The 17,832-nt window shown below is 36.9% G+C and overlaps 1 protein-coding gene across 1 annotated transcript in view; it reads right to left on the bottom strand.

Moving 5' to 3' along the window:
- NAALADL2 (N-acetylated alpha-linked acidic dipeptidase like 2) overlaps positions 1–17,832 on the bottom strand; it is a 903,327-nt gene that overhangs the window by 244,330 nt on the left and 641,165 nt on the right. The window contains exon 11 of the mRNA XM_007454970.1: positions 14,378–14,524. Coding sequence (XP_007455032.1) covers positions 14,378–14,524 — 147 coding nt within the window. The remainder of the gene's footprint in view (positions 1–14,377; positions 14,525–17,832) is intronic.

Here is a 17,832-nt window from a genome sequence, read left to right as displayed (position 1 = left end):
GGAGGGAGGGAGGGAGGGAGGGAGGAAGGGAGGAAGGAAGGAAGGAAGGAAGGAAAGAATTAGAGGAATTTGGATGGATGGGCTTATGACTATATGTCCTGGGTAGGTGCTATTTCCAGAAGTTTGGATTCTGGATTTAAAGGATGTTATTTATAGATGCCTTTATAAATGGATGATTCCAGAAACTGACCCTAAATATTACTATGGAATAACTGTACTCCTGGTGCTGTCACTTTGACCTCCAGAAAGGCACAGGGGTTTGTAGACTTGTAAGACCTGCTCTCTGCTGAATCCTTTCTCTGATTTATCATCTGACAGGTATAGTTTCAGATTTTATTTTTCACCCATAGTACTCTTGAGATTTACTTTATCTACGGTGTGTGCCTCTGTATTTCATAAAGTGTCCAAGAGTCTATGGTAATGTTAAAAGTTTTTAAATATATATGTAAATTCTAAGAAAATAAAAATAATGAAAAATTTAAATGAATCACTCTGTTTGCTATGGCTCAGATATCTTTTCTATCTACAGAAATCACTTGGCACTGAGCCTTGGCTTCTTTTTATTGCCATTTATTTGTTTATGCTCATGCCTGGATGCTCTAGAGAGATATGAATCCCTTGAGCACCATGGATTGTATCATAGCTTTATCTGTTCTTAATGCATAGCAGAGTGTTCTGCACATAGTTTGTGCTCAATTAAACTTGATGATGATTAATATTTTTAAGGAAGTGAAGGCTTAAATTCCTTTCCTGATACCAACATACATTTGTTCCTTTCCATTATTTCCTTTCTCTGAAATATTTTTCACAAACATAAACAAGTCTAACAAATGTTTTTTAGGAAACTACTAGGCCTACAAATATGGTATTTCTTTTAGCATCAGAATTATATCTTCTGTTTAAAATAAGCTAAAGCCCACTCCTCATTTTCAGAGAAATGCTTCATATTATATATGAAAGCAGAGACAAAATCCAATAATAAAACAGACAAAATAGAGACATCATGAATAGCATCAAGATTCAGAAAACTATACCTTCTTCCAGCTCCCACACTAACCCTTTCCCACCCACCCATCTACCCATGATGAAGTGTCATTTTTCCTATGGCACTTCCTGAAAAATGACATCAGGGAATAATAGAGTGCAATGTGGTACAGGTCTATTTTTCTGTTGCCTTACAGGTTAATCATAGTGTAGTAACAGCACCAGCTATTTTGAAGGGGTGGCGTGCCCACTAGACAGGGACATTAATCATGCTCTCGGCCTCTTAACAACCTGCACCCCCGCCCCATCCCTAAGCACACACATATACTTTTGTTCAGTACTAAAAGCAAATACCTATAAGTTTAAAATTATGACCTTGGAATCATTAAACTCTGATTTATGTACATGTTTAACTCCATTTCTTTTCACTGTCCCCTCTCTCCCACCCTCTTAGCAACTACAATGACCTTGTTGAAGGAATTGGATATACTACTTCCTTGCAGTAGTTTGGAACAATATATTGGGACTTTCATAAGGCAATCTGATACCTGTCAACCTAGTTGTCACGCATTTTCTATTTTCTAGCTTCAACAATTCAGATGTTTTAAAGCTTCTTGAAACTCAGCCTTCAAAATGTGAGTATGTTGATTTGCAGAAAGATTCATGCCTTGGCAAACTTAAATACAGACTCCTTTAAAAATATCATCGTGGGACTGATTATTAAATTAATTACAAATTTATCATGTCCTAGGGTAGATCCTGCAATTAACATCTGTGCCATATTATTTCTATTTTTATATCAGGAAGGGGATTTAATTATCTTGATCTATGCCAACATATTCATTTCCAAACACAGACTCTACATTGGATATCCTTACAAAATATTTTCATAACTTAGTAAATTAATATATGAATTATATTCATATATTATATATGAATAAGTTAATAGAAGATAAATCAATTAAAACAATGGGATACCAAATTTACCCAGCAGACTGGTAAAGATTTCTTTTAATGCACACTATTAGCAAGAGTGAGATTATAAAACATGCTAGGGCTTCCCTGGTGGCGCAGTGGTTGAGAGTCCGCCTGCCAATGCAGGGGACACGGGTTCATGCCCCGGTCCAGGAAGATCCCACATGCCGCGGAGCGGCTGGGCCCGTGAGCCATGGCCACTGAGCCTGCGCGTTCAGAGCCTGTGCTCCGCAACAGGAGAGGCCACAACAGTGAGAGGCCCGCGTACCGCAAAAAAAAAAAAAAAAAAAAAAAAAAAAAAAAGAAACATGCTAGTGCTCTTCCATAAAGCTTTTAAAATGTATCACCATTCAGTAAGGTCTTTTCAATATGGGGTTTAAAATATTAATACTTTGACCCAAACTTTATGCCTAAAAATATATCCCAGAAGAACTAGAAAGAGAAACAAATATCAAGTTTAACAATGTTCCACAAAAGATTACCTATAATAACAAAACAATGCAGGCAAACTTATCCAATAATAGGTGAATAGTTGCATTAATTATAGTACAATTATATTACAGATTATTAGGTTTTATGATCGTTTTTATGTATTACTGAATTTGGTTTGCTAATATTTGGTTGAGCAGTTTTACATCTATATCCATCAGAGATATTGGCCTGTAATTTTCTTTTTTTGTAAAGTCTTTGTCTGGTTTTGCCATGAGGGTAATGGTGGCCTCAGAGAATGAATTTGGGAGTGTTCCCTCCAATGGATTATTATTTTTTAAAACAATATGAGAAACTATATTATTATCTTAAATAAATGAGAACAATACATACACAGTATGATCAACATTCGACTAAAGATAGGAAAGAAGAAATAAAAGATGGAGAGGAATTAAGGTTTGTAAGCACATAGTAACCATGATCAAAATATTAATTAAAAACAAGTTTCCATCTACAAATGTAATATTACCAATAACGATGTTTCAAGCAAAGAGTAGAACTATTTTGCTTTCTGGCATAATATTTTATTTATATTATGCTACATAGCAGGATTCTCTTTGCAAGATATAACCAAAAGAACTGTGGCTACTAAGAAAATATTCAAACTGAATTAATTCTGACTAAATTCTTAACCAACATTCCCTACTTTCCTTCCAGTTTTCTGACTTGTGTTTTAGTTCAGAATTTATATTTGTCTCACTAAGAATCAAACACAGAAATTCTAATGATCCTCTGTCAAAAAATATCCAAATATACTTTTCCTCAAAATACTGCTCAAAATATGTTGGTATGCATATACACACCATTTGGGGCTCATAACACACACACAGTTTTACAAACTTCTCACAGTAGTACATGATCATAATCTTTAAAATGGAATAGATGGCAGAGAGTTAGCACTTGAAATTTGCTCAGTTTGTTCAAGGTTCTATCATGTATTCCTTTGTTTAGAAAATGTTCTTAAATTAACTCTTGCTTTAAAACATACCTCCCAGACACTGTCTCCTTAACTGAAGACTCTTCATTCTGACAACTTTTTACTTCTTTTTATGCCTCTTTGAGCTTGAAAGTTTGGAACATATTTTCAACCATACCATGGAAATAATTTGCTGTAGTGAGTACCTCATAGCCTCAAGGTCACACCCATTGAATAGCGACACCTTTTAGAACCCAGGTTGGCGAATACCTAGCTGATACTGCCAAAGATCCTATAACAACTGCTTCAATCTTAAGTTTTCTTAACGACTCGTATTATTAGATTACAGACTGAAGGCATTTGAGCAGGTTTATTCAAGAATACTTATCTGTCCTACACCAGGACTTTCTATAGTTTGGCATACCTAAAGTTTAGGGCCTAGACTTTAGTCATTTTCATTTCCAAGGTCTTTAGATCTTAAATCAACACAGGAAGATGTGTCCACTCAGGGTCTATGACTTCCTTTCTAGATCAAATTCTAGCTACCCTGAGCTTTAGAATCTCAGAATTCCCTGCTCAGATGGCCCCAGATCTGCTTCCAGTGATTGGGCAGGTCCATTACCTTCAGGGAAGACTGTGCTTCCAGTGCATGACCATAGGCCCAGGGAGTAAGTGAGGAACAGATGTTTATGGTGGCTACGGATTGTGCTTAAAAGTGTAGACCAAGGATCAAGGGTCAGGGGCTGGGGACCAATTCTTCCTCAGTCATCACATTTTGCCACAGGATTCTCAGGAGTCTAAGAACATTAAATTGAAACCTTCCTTCCTCATAACTTTAAACATGTATTTGTCAGATCACGAGGAAAGAGCATTTTTATTTAAGAGTTTTTTTAGTTTGAGTTATAACATTTAAATATTTAGTGTTTAGCCATATGGTATAATGGCCTCTGTTTATACTATTGCCTCATAGTGTTAAGGGAAAACCAGGATATGGCTTCGCCTTTAAGCAAATTAAAGACATCAAGTCAATTGAAACAGATTAAATTTCAGAGTCAACTAAAAAATTAAAAATAAAGAAAATGGGGAGGGGGGCAAAAAGAGTCGAAGTAGAAGATTATATAGAAAAGGCAAGGGATGAAAAAAGAATGAAAGGATATGGAGAGAAAGACCATATGTGTATGAAAAGGTAGAAGAAGCCAGACTAAAAAGGAGAGAGAAGCTGAGAAAAGAGGTGAGAGAATGAATAGAACATACAGAATAGGAGTTGAGAAGAGAGGGAGGAGCTGCAGATAGAAGCACCCGGCCGGGTATAGGGAGAATTAAGTCTGTACTTTCTCTTAACTCCTTCAGTCAAGTACCATATCTGGCTAAGTTTCTATCTCCTTGTACTACAGAGGAATGGATTAAACCACCTAGGTTCAATGAACAGTGTTGCTCTAAAAGTCAGTGAATCTACGGGTGCTTCTTTTCCATCAGTCCATCAGAGAGAGTCGGGCCAGGCACATCTCTGGACCCACCACACTTAGGGACCATCCTCTCACCAAAGAGGCCTCTGATTTCACTGTGACCACTTTGATTATCCAAAGTCACCCCTGAACTGGTGGGAGTCTGCAAACCAGTGACTGTCAATGGAGCAACCATTTCTAACCTGGGCCGTATGGCTGCTACATGAAGATGTGCCCTGAATTTAACCTCAATGTTCTGCCATGATCCATGCCCTAATCTGACTTTATTGTTTCAAAGACTAGATCTCAGCAATATCAACACGAAATTTTTTTTAAATTCAACTTTCATATATATACATACACATATGTGTGTGTGTGTGTGTGTGTGTGTGTGTGTGTGTGTGTATCTGAGCCATACATTAGAAGTTATCTCTAAACATGGAGTATGTGTAAAATTTCTAATGTTCTGATAAGAATTACTAGAAAATAAAAATAAAGTGACAAGATACTAATTTAAAGAAAAACTGAAAACGACCATGTGCATAAAGCTACTGTTTATTTTTCCTACTTTTGCCCAGTTATTAGTACCACAGAAACACTACACTATTTAGATTTAAAATGTTCTTCACTGATATGAGAAAATTGGGTCAGAATAACTTCAATGCTAAAGCTATTGACAAGAGACTGTAGCAATGAGAATACTGATAAATACTTTGTTCTCTTTAAGAATTCTTTCTATTCGTTTACAATCACAGGGACAGAAGCATCATGAAAGGAGACTGAAGACAACTGAAAGCTCTCTTGAGACTAACATAAAAGCCAGCACTATCATGAGGAAGCAATAGCAAACTGTATAAGCTAAGTGGCATTGGCTTCAATGCATGTTTTTATATTTTAACATTTATGAGACTTCAAGGCCACTGTTGTATCCTTCCTTGTAGTTTCTATAGAAACATTTGCTTATTTAAAAAACAAAACTGTAACCTTCTGTGTGAAACACTCTAAGCTGTGAAACAGATAGAGAAGACCTGCAATTCCAGATGCAAATAAAATAGTATGAAGAAGTTGTGGAGAGAATGGAGAAGGAAATTCATTCATGGCCATAGTCACCATCCACAGCTATGTGAGCTCTAGATAGGCCGTTTCCTTCTGAAGTTTATAGTTAGAGCACATGGGTACCAATACTGCTCTTAACATTTTAATTATTCATTGAAAAAATTCATCTAATTAGTCTCCAAAACAGTTTTAGATGTCAAAATATTCTACTTAAAGAAATGTGGCATTATCATTGAAATTAGGAGAGACAAAATTGTCCACCCCCTCATCTTCCAAAATTCCCTCGGAAATAAAATTAGGAAATAGGAAATGGAATAATTACAACATATTAAAGCTACTGGCCTTCACATTAAATGGACAGTTAAAATATCATATTACAAGGGAAAAAACAGATGAGCAAAACCATTTTCAATTTTTATTTTTAAAATTTAGGAAACTAAATACTCAGGTTTAGAGTAGTTAGGTGTTATCAGATTTTTCCTCTAATGCTTTTTAATCCATTTACCTATATTTGTTTGAAATGTAAACTTTGGATAGCTTAGAATCTAATTTTAGTCTCTGTTTTATAAAAGAATATATAAACTACTATAAGTGAACATTAATATCAGTTTTGTCATTACATATAAATTATGGCTCATTTTAAATTCAGTTAAGAAATATTACCCACTTCCAGTTGTTCCCTAACTTTGAGAGTCATCAAAGCTGAAATGTTTAGAACCTTTGCAAAGGAAACTATGAAAAATAGGAATTAAGTACCATAGCATTCCACTGCATTCTGAATGCAGTGGGAGATGGAAAGCATTTAAGAACTAATTCATTTTATCTCGAAAACCTTGAGAAATAGTGTAAGAATAGGGAAAAGAGCCCAGAAATCTGTTGCTAGCGTGCCAGGTTTGAATCCTAATTCCATCACTTGATAGATGTGTGATGTTGGCCAAGTTACTTGACCACTTTGTGCCTCAGTTTCATCTTTAATGAAAGTAGTAATACTAGTACCTTCCTTATAAGTGCTAGTTATAAGTACAAGGATTAAATTAAATGAATAAGTTTAAAGGATTTAGAACAAAACAATGTGTACCACAAATGTTACATGAGTATTTGTTAAACATGATTTTCCTTGATACTACTACCTATTACTTGATACTCTATCTATTGACATCATTTCACTCTACATAAGAGCCCTCTTAGACAATATGATGTGTCCCACTGATTGGAAGGTTAATATCTAGAAGCTGATTCAAATAAGTAACAAGTAAAACAAACCAAAACACTACACATGTAAAATATTACATGTTAATTGAAAACCTGTGCATGCATGTTTATTGGCCAATATTTTCATGTAAAGCCAAGGCCTTTTCTCTGAATACTGATCTGCTGAATAAAGTTCTATGATTTCTTTCTTGTCATATATTATCTACATTTCATGCTGCCTTTTATTTAAAGTGGAATTATTAAAGACATTTTTGAAGTATGCTGAGTGCAGAATGTGTTTAGATGACTACAATTTTCCCCAACTTTGAGAGTTGCCTGGACCATTTCATATCAATTCTTTATTAGCAACTCACCTTTTAAAGTGTTATCGCTACAGGTTTCTAAGAAGTCATTTTTTTCATACTCATGATTCATAATTTTATGTAACAATTAAATTACCTAGTTACTAAAAACAAACACAAAGGGCATATATAGGTCTGAGAATAGAGCTGACTCCAGGCAAATGTACCATTGAAACAGAGAGAACTGAGTGTGCAAAAATTCAGGCAGGAACTCATTACAATGAGCTTCAAGCCTTAAGCATTAATCATTATGTTTTAAGGGAATGAAAATAGTCAATGAATCCCACAAATTGGTTAAGTGGAAGTCATTTAAGACAATGTCTACTGTACTGACTTATTTGGTTGTTTATATGTCTGAGTCCCAATCTATACTGTGGCCACTGTGAGGAAAAGAGGGCATTTTTGGATTCATCTTTGTATTTCTAACAGAGTGCTGGATTACAACCAATGCTTAATAACTAACTGCTGGCTAAACTAATGAATGTGTTAGAATGAACCAATATCTGAATAAATCACATCTGGAATTGCCTTATATTCTTAACTTAAATGTTGCCAAATTTACAAGTTGGTCTATCATTAAACCTATTGTAAGTAGTGTTATTGAAATTATCAAAAACTTCATTATAAAACAAGTCCCCTCATAACAGGCATGATCACAAGATGATCCTTGAAAAGAGCGTTAGAGTTAAAATACAGTGCGTATGCTATATATTTTGATCCAATCACTGTAGGCATTCAGAATAAATATTCTTATTTAGAAGTCCAAGCAAGGACAATTGCTAGGGGAATCTGTCCTCCTCCCAGCCATTTCAAAATATGAGGCAATTTGAAATATGATCTTTTCAATTATTCAACTGAGTCTTAAGAGTGTCTCCATTCTTTGTCTTTTCAATATTTGTCTCATATTTCAATTTCTTGTGTTTACTCCTTAGGCTCTTGGAAGCATACTGCAACTTTAGCAGCACTCCCTCTGTGACAGGCATTTCATATACTGTACAATCAAATCTTTTCAAGTCTGCTCTATAACGGTTGATTTGTTGATCGGGGTTTAACCTTCCCTTCTAAAAGAAGGATTCCAAGGAACAGAATCCTTTGTAGGGTCACAGTTTATGAGAGTGTTATATTCCCTACTTCATGCTGTTTGCCAGGCGAATGGGATGGTAATACTCAAAGATGACCAAAAAAGGTAAACACAGGTTATATAGAATCACAGTTCAAAATCCTTGTAACAGGGACTTCCCTGGTGGCACAGTGGTTAAGAATCTGCCTGCCAATGCAGGGGACACGGGTTCAAGCCCTGGTCCAGGAAGATCCCACATGCCGCGGAGCACCTAAGCCCGTGTGCCACAACTACTGAGCCTGCACTCTAGAGCCCGCGAGCCACAACTACTGAAGCCCATGTGCCTGGAGCCCGTGCGCCACAAGAGAAGCCACTGCAGTGAGAAGCCCATGCATCGCAGTGAAGGGTGGCCCCCACTCGCCACAACTAGAGAAAGCCCAAACGTGGCAAGGAAGACCCAACGCAGCCAAAAATAAACAAATAAAATAAATAAATTAAAACAAAAATCCTTGTAACAGCCAAGTTAAACAGCTAGTCAGATATTATAAAGGATAAAGCACAGTCATCCCTCAGTATATGTGGACACCCCCATGGATACCAAAATTCATGGATGTTCAAGTCCCTTATACAAAATGACATAGTAGAGTTTGGCCTTCCATACCTGCAGGTTCTGCATGTGGATACGGAGGGGCCTACTGTAGAACAGTTTAACCAAGGCCATTTCCCCAAATCAGTATTTCTTCAAATGTGGTCCAGAGACCTGCAAGTGTCCCTGAGGCCAAATCTATTTTCATAATAATAGTAATATTACATGGCTTTTTCACTCTCATTTTCTACATTCATAAGTGTATAGGGTACAGAAAGTCCACTAATAGGGTTTCAGATTCCATACTGGAACTAACTTTTAGGAAACTAATACTTGCCATTTCAGTACAGTATCAAAGAAAAATGTCTGTCATTATATGAATAGACTATTAGACCATATTTCATTCATATATTTCCACCAAAACAACACGTTACAACAGATTAAATGCAGAAACAGATATGAGAACCCAGCTACCAAGTATTAAGTCACATTAAAGAGACTGGGGCAAAATGTAAAACAGTGCACTCTTCTCATTTATGTTTTCTTGTCTTGGGAAATGTAATTATATTTTATAAAAATGTTATTTATATTAATTTATAACAAGTATATTACTGATATTTTTAAAGAATTAATAAATACTATATATATTTCTTCAGTTTCAACTTCTAATATGGTAAATATTTGCACATATTACTCACATAAACAAAAAGCTCTTTTCTTTGGAGTGCTCAGTACTCGAAGAGTGTAAATGGGTTTTTAGAACAAAAATGTTTGAAAACCTTTACTCTAAATGAAGCAGGTCTGATCTGAAAATAACCATACCATATATTTGGTTCTGACATTTTCCTTTTCCTAAAATAACTTACAAAGAAAAGGAATGAGCTAGAGAGAACACTGAAGACCCCCTCTCCATCCCGTTTCTAGCTGGCACATTTTGAAGTAGAAGAGGTAAAATCTCATTTCTAAGTGACATTAATTAGTTGTATAGCTATCAGTATAAAACAAATTCTATCATATACTACAAAACATCAGTACCGCTTATGCATAGTTACACAAACTATTTGGTCTCAAGTCAAGAGATATTAATTGACGTTTGAATTCTTATTATCTGTTAACATAACAATGACAGTGACTAATTTCCCAACAGAAAATGTAATGACAGAATGACCTCTAATTTAAGTAAGATAAGTTTTTCTTCAACTTAGTAGAATAAAACAAAGAATCAACATGTAAACTATGAGTTACTTTGCTCTAAAATGTGTTTATGTGTATTGTATCTGCACAAATTATCATTTTTAATCCCATAAGATTACCTTAAAGTTCACACACATACACACTCTCATGCTGCTGTCTATCAATTTAAGAATCAGATTGATATCAAACTCATCTAACTTAAAAAGAATAAGAGTTTCAAAATACCTAGGCTACTTGGTTTTCATCTTCTGGATTACCAAAGGACATTAAAACAATTATGCAAAAACCCCTGCTATATAAAAGCTATCATACCCTTTTATCTCATTATCATTTAAATGTTAAACGCTCCATTATAGAGGTAAATTGGGTTTAAAAAGGAATTTTTAAAGCAGAAGAGCAAAAAATATAAGGTTAAAAAGAGTGAAGAATCAGAGCTTCAAACTGTAATATAAAGTTTACTAGGGCAAGGATTGATCTTTTGGTATACTAAGAAAGCCCGACCCTCTGACATGCCCTATATAGAGTAAATATACTGATCTGGAACAAAAATTATGTGAAACAGCTGTTAAGTGACAGAAGAAATGTGCATTGGACCACCAGCTTGTCATAAATATTGCACTCTTAATCAGAAAGCATCTGTCTTTTCATTTCCTTTTCAGCAATCTCTGCATTGTATTTAATCTGTGCAGAATGCTTCTCCTAACAGGTGCAACAATGTTTACAAATTGAAAACCTTATTTAAATGAAGTTTACAACTAGAGATGTTTCAATTAACAAGGCGATATCTTATGAGAAGGAATAATTCTAACATTTGGCAAACCCATAGATTGCTTTGCATTTGTGAAATTTAATTATTGAAAAATTAGAGTATAGATGCCAAAAAAGCTAAAGATGAAAGGTGCCTCAAGCAATCTATGCAATATACAGGCATCCAGAGAAACTACAGGGAGAAATTACTGGTGGGAATGTGGATAGTATGAAATATTGGGAATAGATATTATAAAATGTCATATTTCATCAAAAAATAATTTTAGAACTAATAACGTCCCATATGTCCATAAAAAGTGGTGTCTACGGCACTAATCTACTTTCCTACAGGTAATTTTTCTCTTATTATCATTATTGTTGAAATTGAGTGTAAAAGATTTATAATCAATCTTGCTGGATTAAAAAAACTGTTAGAAATTCTAAGGCTTGCATTATAATCATCTAAATAAATTTTAAATGGATAGTTTCTTCAAAAATATGAGTATAAATTAGCACACTTAGAATGCATATACAATTTTTAAAGTGAAGGGACTACAAAATTATCGACTTTAACTTTTTTACTCAAAATTAGTGCAAAGATAATGAACTCACTTCCTACAGGGGCCAAACAGGTAATAGAGGTGATACAAGTCTGGTGAAACGTGTGGCCCTTTAGGTTGGTCAATCATTCATTTCCCAATTTTTGATAGAAAGAGATATTGAAGAAATATTCTTCTTAATATTGTAATCATAATGCACAATTTAGCCAATTATTTCCATGGAAAAAAAGGAATCCATTTCTTCCAAAAATTCAAGTTTTCAATAAAGCACAGAACAAACAAAAGGTATTTGTGGACTGGATCTGGCACTTGGGCTTCCAATTTACAAACTTTAGTGTAATAGTTGAGAACATGGGCTTACTGTTAAAGAGATCTAAGGTCAACTTCTATCTTGGCCATTTATTAGCTTTATGACCTTGGATCAGCTACTTGATTTTAAGCTCCATTTAATCCTCAGAAAATAAAAAAGTGTTAATAATAAAAGGTGACTCATAGGGATATCATAAATATTGAATTAGATGAGGTAATATAAAATATTTGCTAATATAAAAATTTTAGCAAAGCAAGCACTCAATAAGTGGTAGATATTACATACTATACATATAGTATATTATGCAATACAAAAATATATATTTTAAATTTAATTGCATGGGAAAAGCTCTAACTTCCTTACCGGCTTTTACTAATTGACATAGGATAAATATCGTTTATATCATGGGTAAAGCCTTTCAATGTTTATAATTCCTCTTAATAACTGTATACAGATATCTATTATAGGTTAACACAGAAAGCAAAGATCATTATCTGTTCTTTGGAGAATTTACCGTACAAAATTATCTCATCTCAAACATTCATATTTTGTAAGAGACAAATCCATTAAAAAAATTTTCCACACTAAAGCAATATAAACAAGGTCATTAGTTATAAAGCATAGAAGATTCTCTTTTAATTGCTTTTTTGGAGACAAATACAGTAGAAAATGAAAATGATTTTGATGATGGGAGTTAGACATTCTGTGTATAATTTGAAAAACTGATTAGCTTCTTCAGACTAAGCCAGTTCTAGCAAATAAACTTTAGCCCGAGGTGTTTCACATTATAATAGTACCTTCTGAGAAAATCACTGGGACCTGTTTCCAAATCTTCTCCCATTAACACCACAGATCTTCCAGCTGACCCTCATCAAATCCCACCTCTTCAGTCTTAGAAGCTTGTTTTTCTTAACGATTAACAAGCTCCTCCCTCCCACTAATGTCTTCTTATTGAAAAAGTTTAGAAATTCTCCCTAATATGTAAATCAGATAATAATAATTGTGATGATAGCTATAGTTACTGGAGGCCTTATTATATGCTTAAAGTTAGCCAAGCCCTTTACATGCATAATCTCATTTAATCCTTACCATGGCTCTCTAGATTCCATAAGTATACCAAGTTCCCCTCGTCTATAAAACAATTCTGAAAGAAGTTAAATCATTTGTCTAGTATTTGAGTTCAGAGTCAAGTCTAGTGCCATACCTAAGGCTATACTATATTGCCTCTCTAAATTCTTGGCTTAAACTCAACCAAAATGAACTAAACATGTATTGGATAAAAGCTTTCATTCAATGTGTTAACATGACAGGAGCTGGATGGGCTGGGACGGGGGTGGGGATGATAAAAAGATGTTAGAAGATATCAAGCAGGAAAATTAAAAGTGAGTTAATTTCTTAATACATCAGTTTCATTATATGTAGTGGTCTTGGTAAGAGGAAAAGATACCTCTATACATGTACCCCGTTTTCAAACAGCAATAGCATATGAAAATTCAATTTTAAAAAATAGATATATCACAGTGATTACTTTGGCATTACCCAAGAATTCATCTCATTACAATAGGAGTCACCCAGAGTTTCTCCATCTGTGAATTTAGGTTGTTAGTGACCATTTGTGTCTACTGAGGGAGTAAGGGGTGAGGGTAGAGGGCTGCAGAGAAACCTAAAGGTCACTTTTGCTAAAAGCTATCAGACATTAAGATATTGCATATGTGACATTGATAAAAATGTAATTTAAACACAACTTTCCAGGAACGTCTATAATTTGAAAAAGAAAGAAGGCTTTAATCTATTTTCCAGCCACTATTTTGTTAATGAAATAGTTACATCAAGAAGGCCACGCCAGAGGCTTTCAAATAGCTCCCAATAATGCATGCACAATTTGTAAAAGAAGGAAAAGTCTTTCAGCAGTTTTGGATCTACAGAGAAACAGTTTCCTGTGACATAACTCTGAGAAAGATTAAAAGGCTTAATGTCCAACAGAAGAACAAACATACTTAAGGTGAATCAGGTCTCTGTGATATTCTTTGGGAAAAAAATTCGTATCCTCACACACAAAAAAAGTAGCATCTTTTTAGGCAAGCAAACTATTGACAAACTTTGGGAAGCTAATCCACAAGACTCACATTAACATACAGCACATGAAATGCACTTTCCCTTGGGCAAGGAGAGGATAATCTATTGCACATGTCATCTGTTTCTGTGAATTCTGAAGATTACAATTATGTTTTGATGTTAATCCAACAACTGCACATTTCTTGCTGCGAAGCACACTGAAAATGTGACAGTATAAATCTTTTTAAATTGAATTCAACACTATTGAAAAGAGCTGATGTTTTCAAATATTCTTACAAAGCCTCTGAACAACAAGAATAACTTTCTAAATGAAGCAGCTTCTTATAGTTACCTATTGGGTAAGAAAGACAAAAAGCTAGGATAAAATAAAATTTTGCATGTCTGCTATATATATTGTGTGTGTTTTGCATTTTTGGAAACACTCACCTCTAATGCTTTGATGTCCTCATAAGTAAACCTCACGGTGGGAACTCCAAGATGGTTGATGAAGTAATCGGCATCATCTTGCATCTGTACAGAACTGATATTTGTTTCTGGGCACTGACCTCTTCTGGAACAGTTGAAATTATTTTTCTGAAAAACATAATTTAAATTGTTAGCACACACTATGCTCCTTAGGTTATCCCTAAATCAATGCTACTCAAAACGTGGTCCACAGTTCAGCAGCATCAATGGCACCAAGGAACTTATTCCAAACATGAAATGTAAATGCTTAGTCTCCACCCATGTCCTCCCAAATGGGAACCTTTAGGGATGGAGCCCAGAAATCTGTGTAGCAACATTCCTCTACTGTGCTCATGCTCACTGAAGAGTGACTAGCACTGGACTTGTTATTGCTTGTTATTGTTGCTTAAAAAGCATTTTTATCATAGATATATTATCTGTAATGACTCGTTAAGAGAATGTTGAATCCCTAAAAAAGGTTTAGTTTTGTCTTTTTTAAAGTTTTCCCACAAATTTAAAGGACAGCTTGGTAAGATATAATTCTGTTCTAAAAATGTTTTTTGGACAAGCACAGAAAAAACTTTCTCAATTTCCGCATCAAAGTATATCCCCACATGTGTTAAGGATATATGCTAGGCGGAAGAGTAAGACGCGGAGATCACCTTCCTCCCCACAGATACACCAGAAATGCATCTACACGTGGAACAACTCCTACAGAACACCTACTGAACGCTGGCAAAAGACCTCAGACCTCCCAAAAGGCAAGAAAGCCCCCATGTACCTGGGGAGGGCAAAAGAAAAAAGAATAAACAGAGACAAAAGGCTAGGGACAGGAGGGAGCTGTGAAGGAGGAAATGTTTCCACACACTAGGAAGCCCCTTCGCGGGCGGAGACTGCGGGTGGCGGAGGGGGAAGCTTCGGGGCCGCGGAGGAGGGCGCAGCCACAGGGGTGCGGGGGGCAAAGCGCGGGGATTCCCGCTCAGAGGATCGGTGCCGACCGGCACTCACCAGCCCGAGAGGCTTGTCTGCTCCCCCGCCAGGGCGGGCGGGGCTGGGAGCTGAGGCTCGGGCTTCGGGTCGGAGCGCCGGCAGAGGACTGGGGCTGGAGGCCTGAACACAGCCTGCAGGGGGTTAGTGCGCCACGGCTAGCCGGGAGGGAGTCTGGGGAAAAGTCTGGAGCTGCCGAAGAGGCAAGAGACTTTTTCTTCCCTCTTTGTTTCCTGGAGCGCGAGGAGAGGGGATTAAGAGCGCTGCTTAAAGGAGCTCCAGAGACAGGCGCGAGCTGTGGCTAAAAGCGCGGACCCCAGAGACGGGCATGAGACGCTAAGGCTGCCGCTACCGCTGCCGCCACCAAGAAACCTGTGTGAGAGCACAGGGAACTATCCACACCCTGCTTCCGGGGAGCCTGTGCAGCCCGCCACTGCCAGGGTCCGGGGATCCAGGGACAACTTCCCCGAGAGAACGCACGGTGCACCTCAGGCTGGTGCAATGTCATGCCGGCCTCTGCTGCCGCAGGCCCGGCCCACACTCCGTGCCCCTCCCTCCCCCCCGGCCTGAGTGAGCCAGAGCTCCCGAATCAGCGGCTCCTTTAAGCCCGTCCTGTCTGAGCGAAGAAGAGACGCCCTCCTGCGACCTACATGCAGAGGCGGGGCCAGATCCAAAGCTGAACCCAAGGAGCTGTGCGAACAAAGAAGAGAACGGGAAATCTCTCCCAGCAGCCTCAGATGCAGCGAATTAAAGCTCCACAATCAACTTGATGTACCCTGCATCTGTGGAATACATGAATAGACAACGAATCTTTCCAAATTGAGGAGGTGGACTTTGAGAGCAAGTTTTATGATTTTTTCCCCTTTTCCTTTTTTTGTGAGTGTGTATGCTTCTGTGTGAGAGTTTCTCTGTATAGCTTTGCTTCCACCATTTGTCCTAGGGCTTTATCCGTCCGTTTTTTTTTCCCTCAATTATTTTTATTTTAATAACTTTATTATATTTTATCTGTATTTTATTTTACTTTATCTTCTTTCTTTTTTCCATCCTTCCCTCCTTCCTTCCTTCCTCCATGCCACCCTCCCTCCTGTCTTTCTTTTTTTCTTTTCCTTCTTTCTTTCTACTTCTACTAATTCTTTCTTTCTACTTTTTCTCCCTTTTATTCTGAGCCGTGTGGATGAAAGGCTCTTGGTTCTGCAACCAGGAGTCAGTGCTGTGCCTCTGTGGTGGGAGAGCCAACTTCAGGACACTGGTCCACAACAGACCTCCCAGCTGCACATAATATCAAATGGTGAAAATATCCCAGAGATCTCCATTTCAGCACCAGCACCCAGCTTCACCCAACGACCAGTAAGCTACAGTGCTGAACATCCTATGCCAAACAACTAGCAAGACAGGAACACAACCACATCCATTAGCAGAGAGGCTGCCTAAAATCATAATAAGTCCACAGACACCCCAAAACACCACCAGACGTGGACCTGGCCACCAGAAAGACAAGATCCAACATCATCCACCAGAACACAGGCACTAGTCCCCTCCACCAGGAAGCCTACACAACCCACTGAACCAACCTTAGCCACTGGGGACAGACACCAAAAACAAAGGGAACTACGAACCTGCAGCCTGCAAAAAGGAGACCCCAAACACAGTAAGATAAGCAAATGAGAAGACAGAAAAACACACAGCACATGAAGGAGCAAGATAAAAACCCACCAGACCTAACAAATGAAGAGGAAATAGGCAGTCTACCTGAAAAAGAATTCAGAATAATGATAGTATAGATGATCCAAAATCTTGGAAATAGACTAGACAAAATTCAAGAAACATTTAACAAGTAACTAGAAGAACTAAAGATGAAACAAACAATGATGAACAACACAATAAATGAAATGAAAAATACTCTAGATGGGATTAATAGCAGAATAACTGAGGCAGAAGAACGGATAAGTGAATTGGAAGATAAAATAATGGAAATAACTACTGCAGAGCAGAATAAAGAATGAAAAGAACTGAGGACAGTCTCAGAGACCTCTGGGACAACATTAAACACACCAACATTCGAATTATAGGGGTTCCAGAAGAAGAAGAGAAAAAGAAAGGGACTGAGAAAATATTTGAAGAGATTATAGTTGAAAACTTCCCTAATATGGGAAAGGAAATAGTTAATCAAGTCCAGGAATCACAGGGAGTCCCATACAGGATAAATCCAAAGAGAAATATGCCAAGACACATATTAATCAAACTGTCAAAATTTAATACAAAGAAAACATATTAAAAGCAGCAAGGGGAAAACAACAAATAACACACAAGGGAATCCCCATAAGTTTAACAGCTGATCTTTCAGCAGAAACTCTGCAAGCCAGAAGGGACTGGCAGGACATATTGAAAGTGATGAAGGAGAATAACCTGCAGCCAAGATTACTCTACCCAGCAAGGATCTCATTCAGATT

The sequence above is a fragment of the Lipotes vexillifer genome, unplaced genomic scaffold (assembly GCF_000442215.2).
Source record: "Lipotes vexillifer unplaced genomic scaffold, Lipotes_vexillifer_v1.1 scaffold487, whole genome shotgun sequence".
NCBI classification, from domain to species: domain Eukaryota; kingdom Metazoa; phylum Chordata; class Mammalia; order Artiodactyla; family Lipotidae; genus Lipotes; species Lipotes vexillifer.
This window is presented reverse-complemented; position numbering and strand designations above follow the sequence as displayed.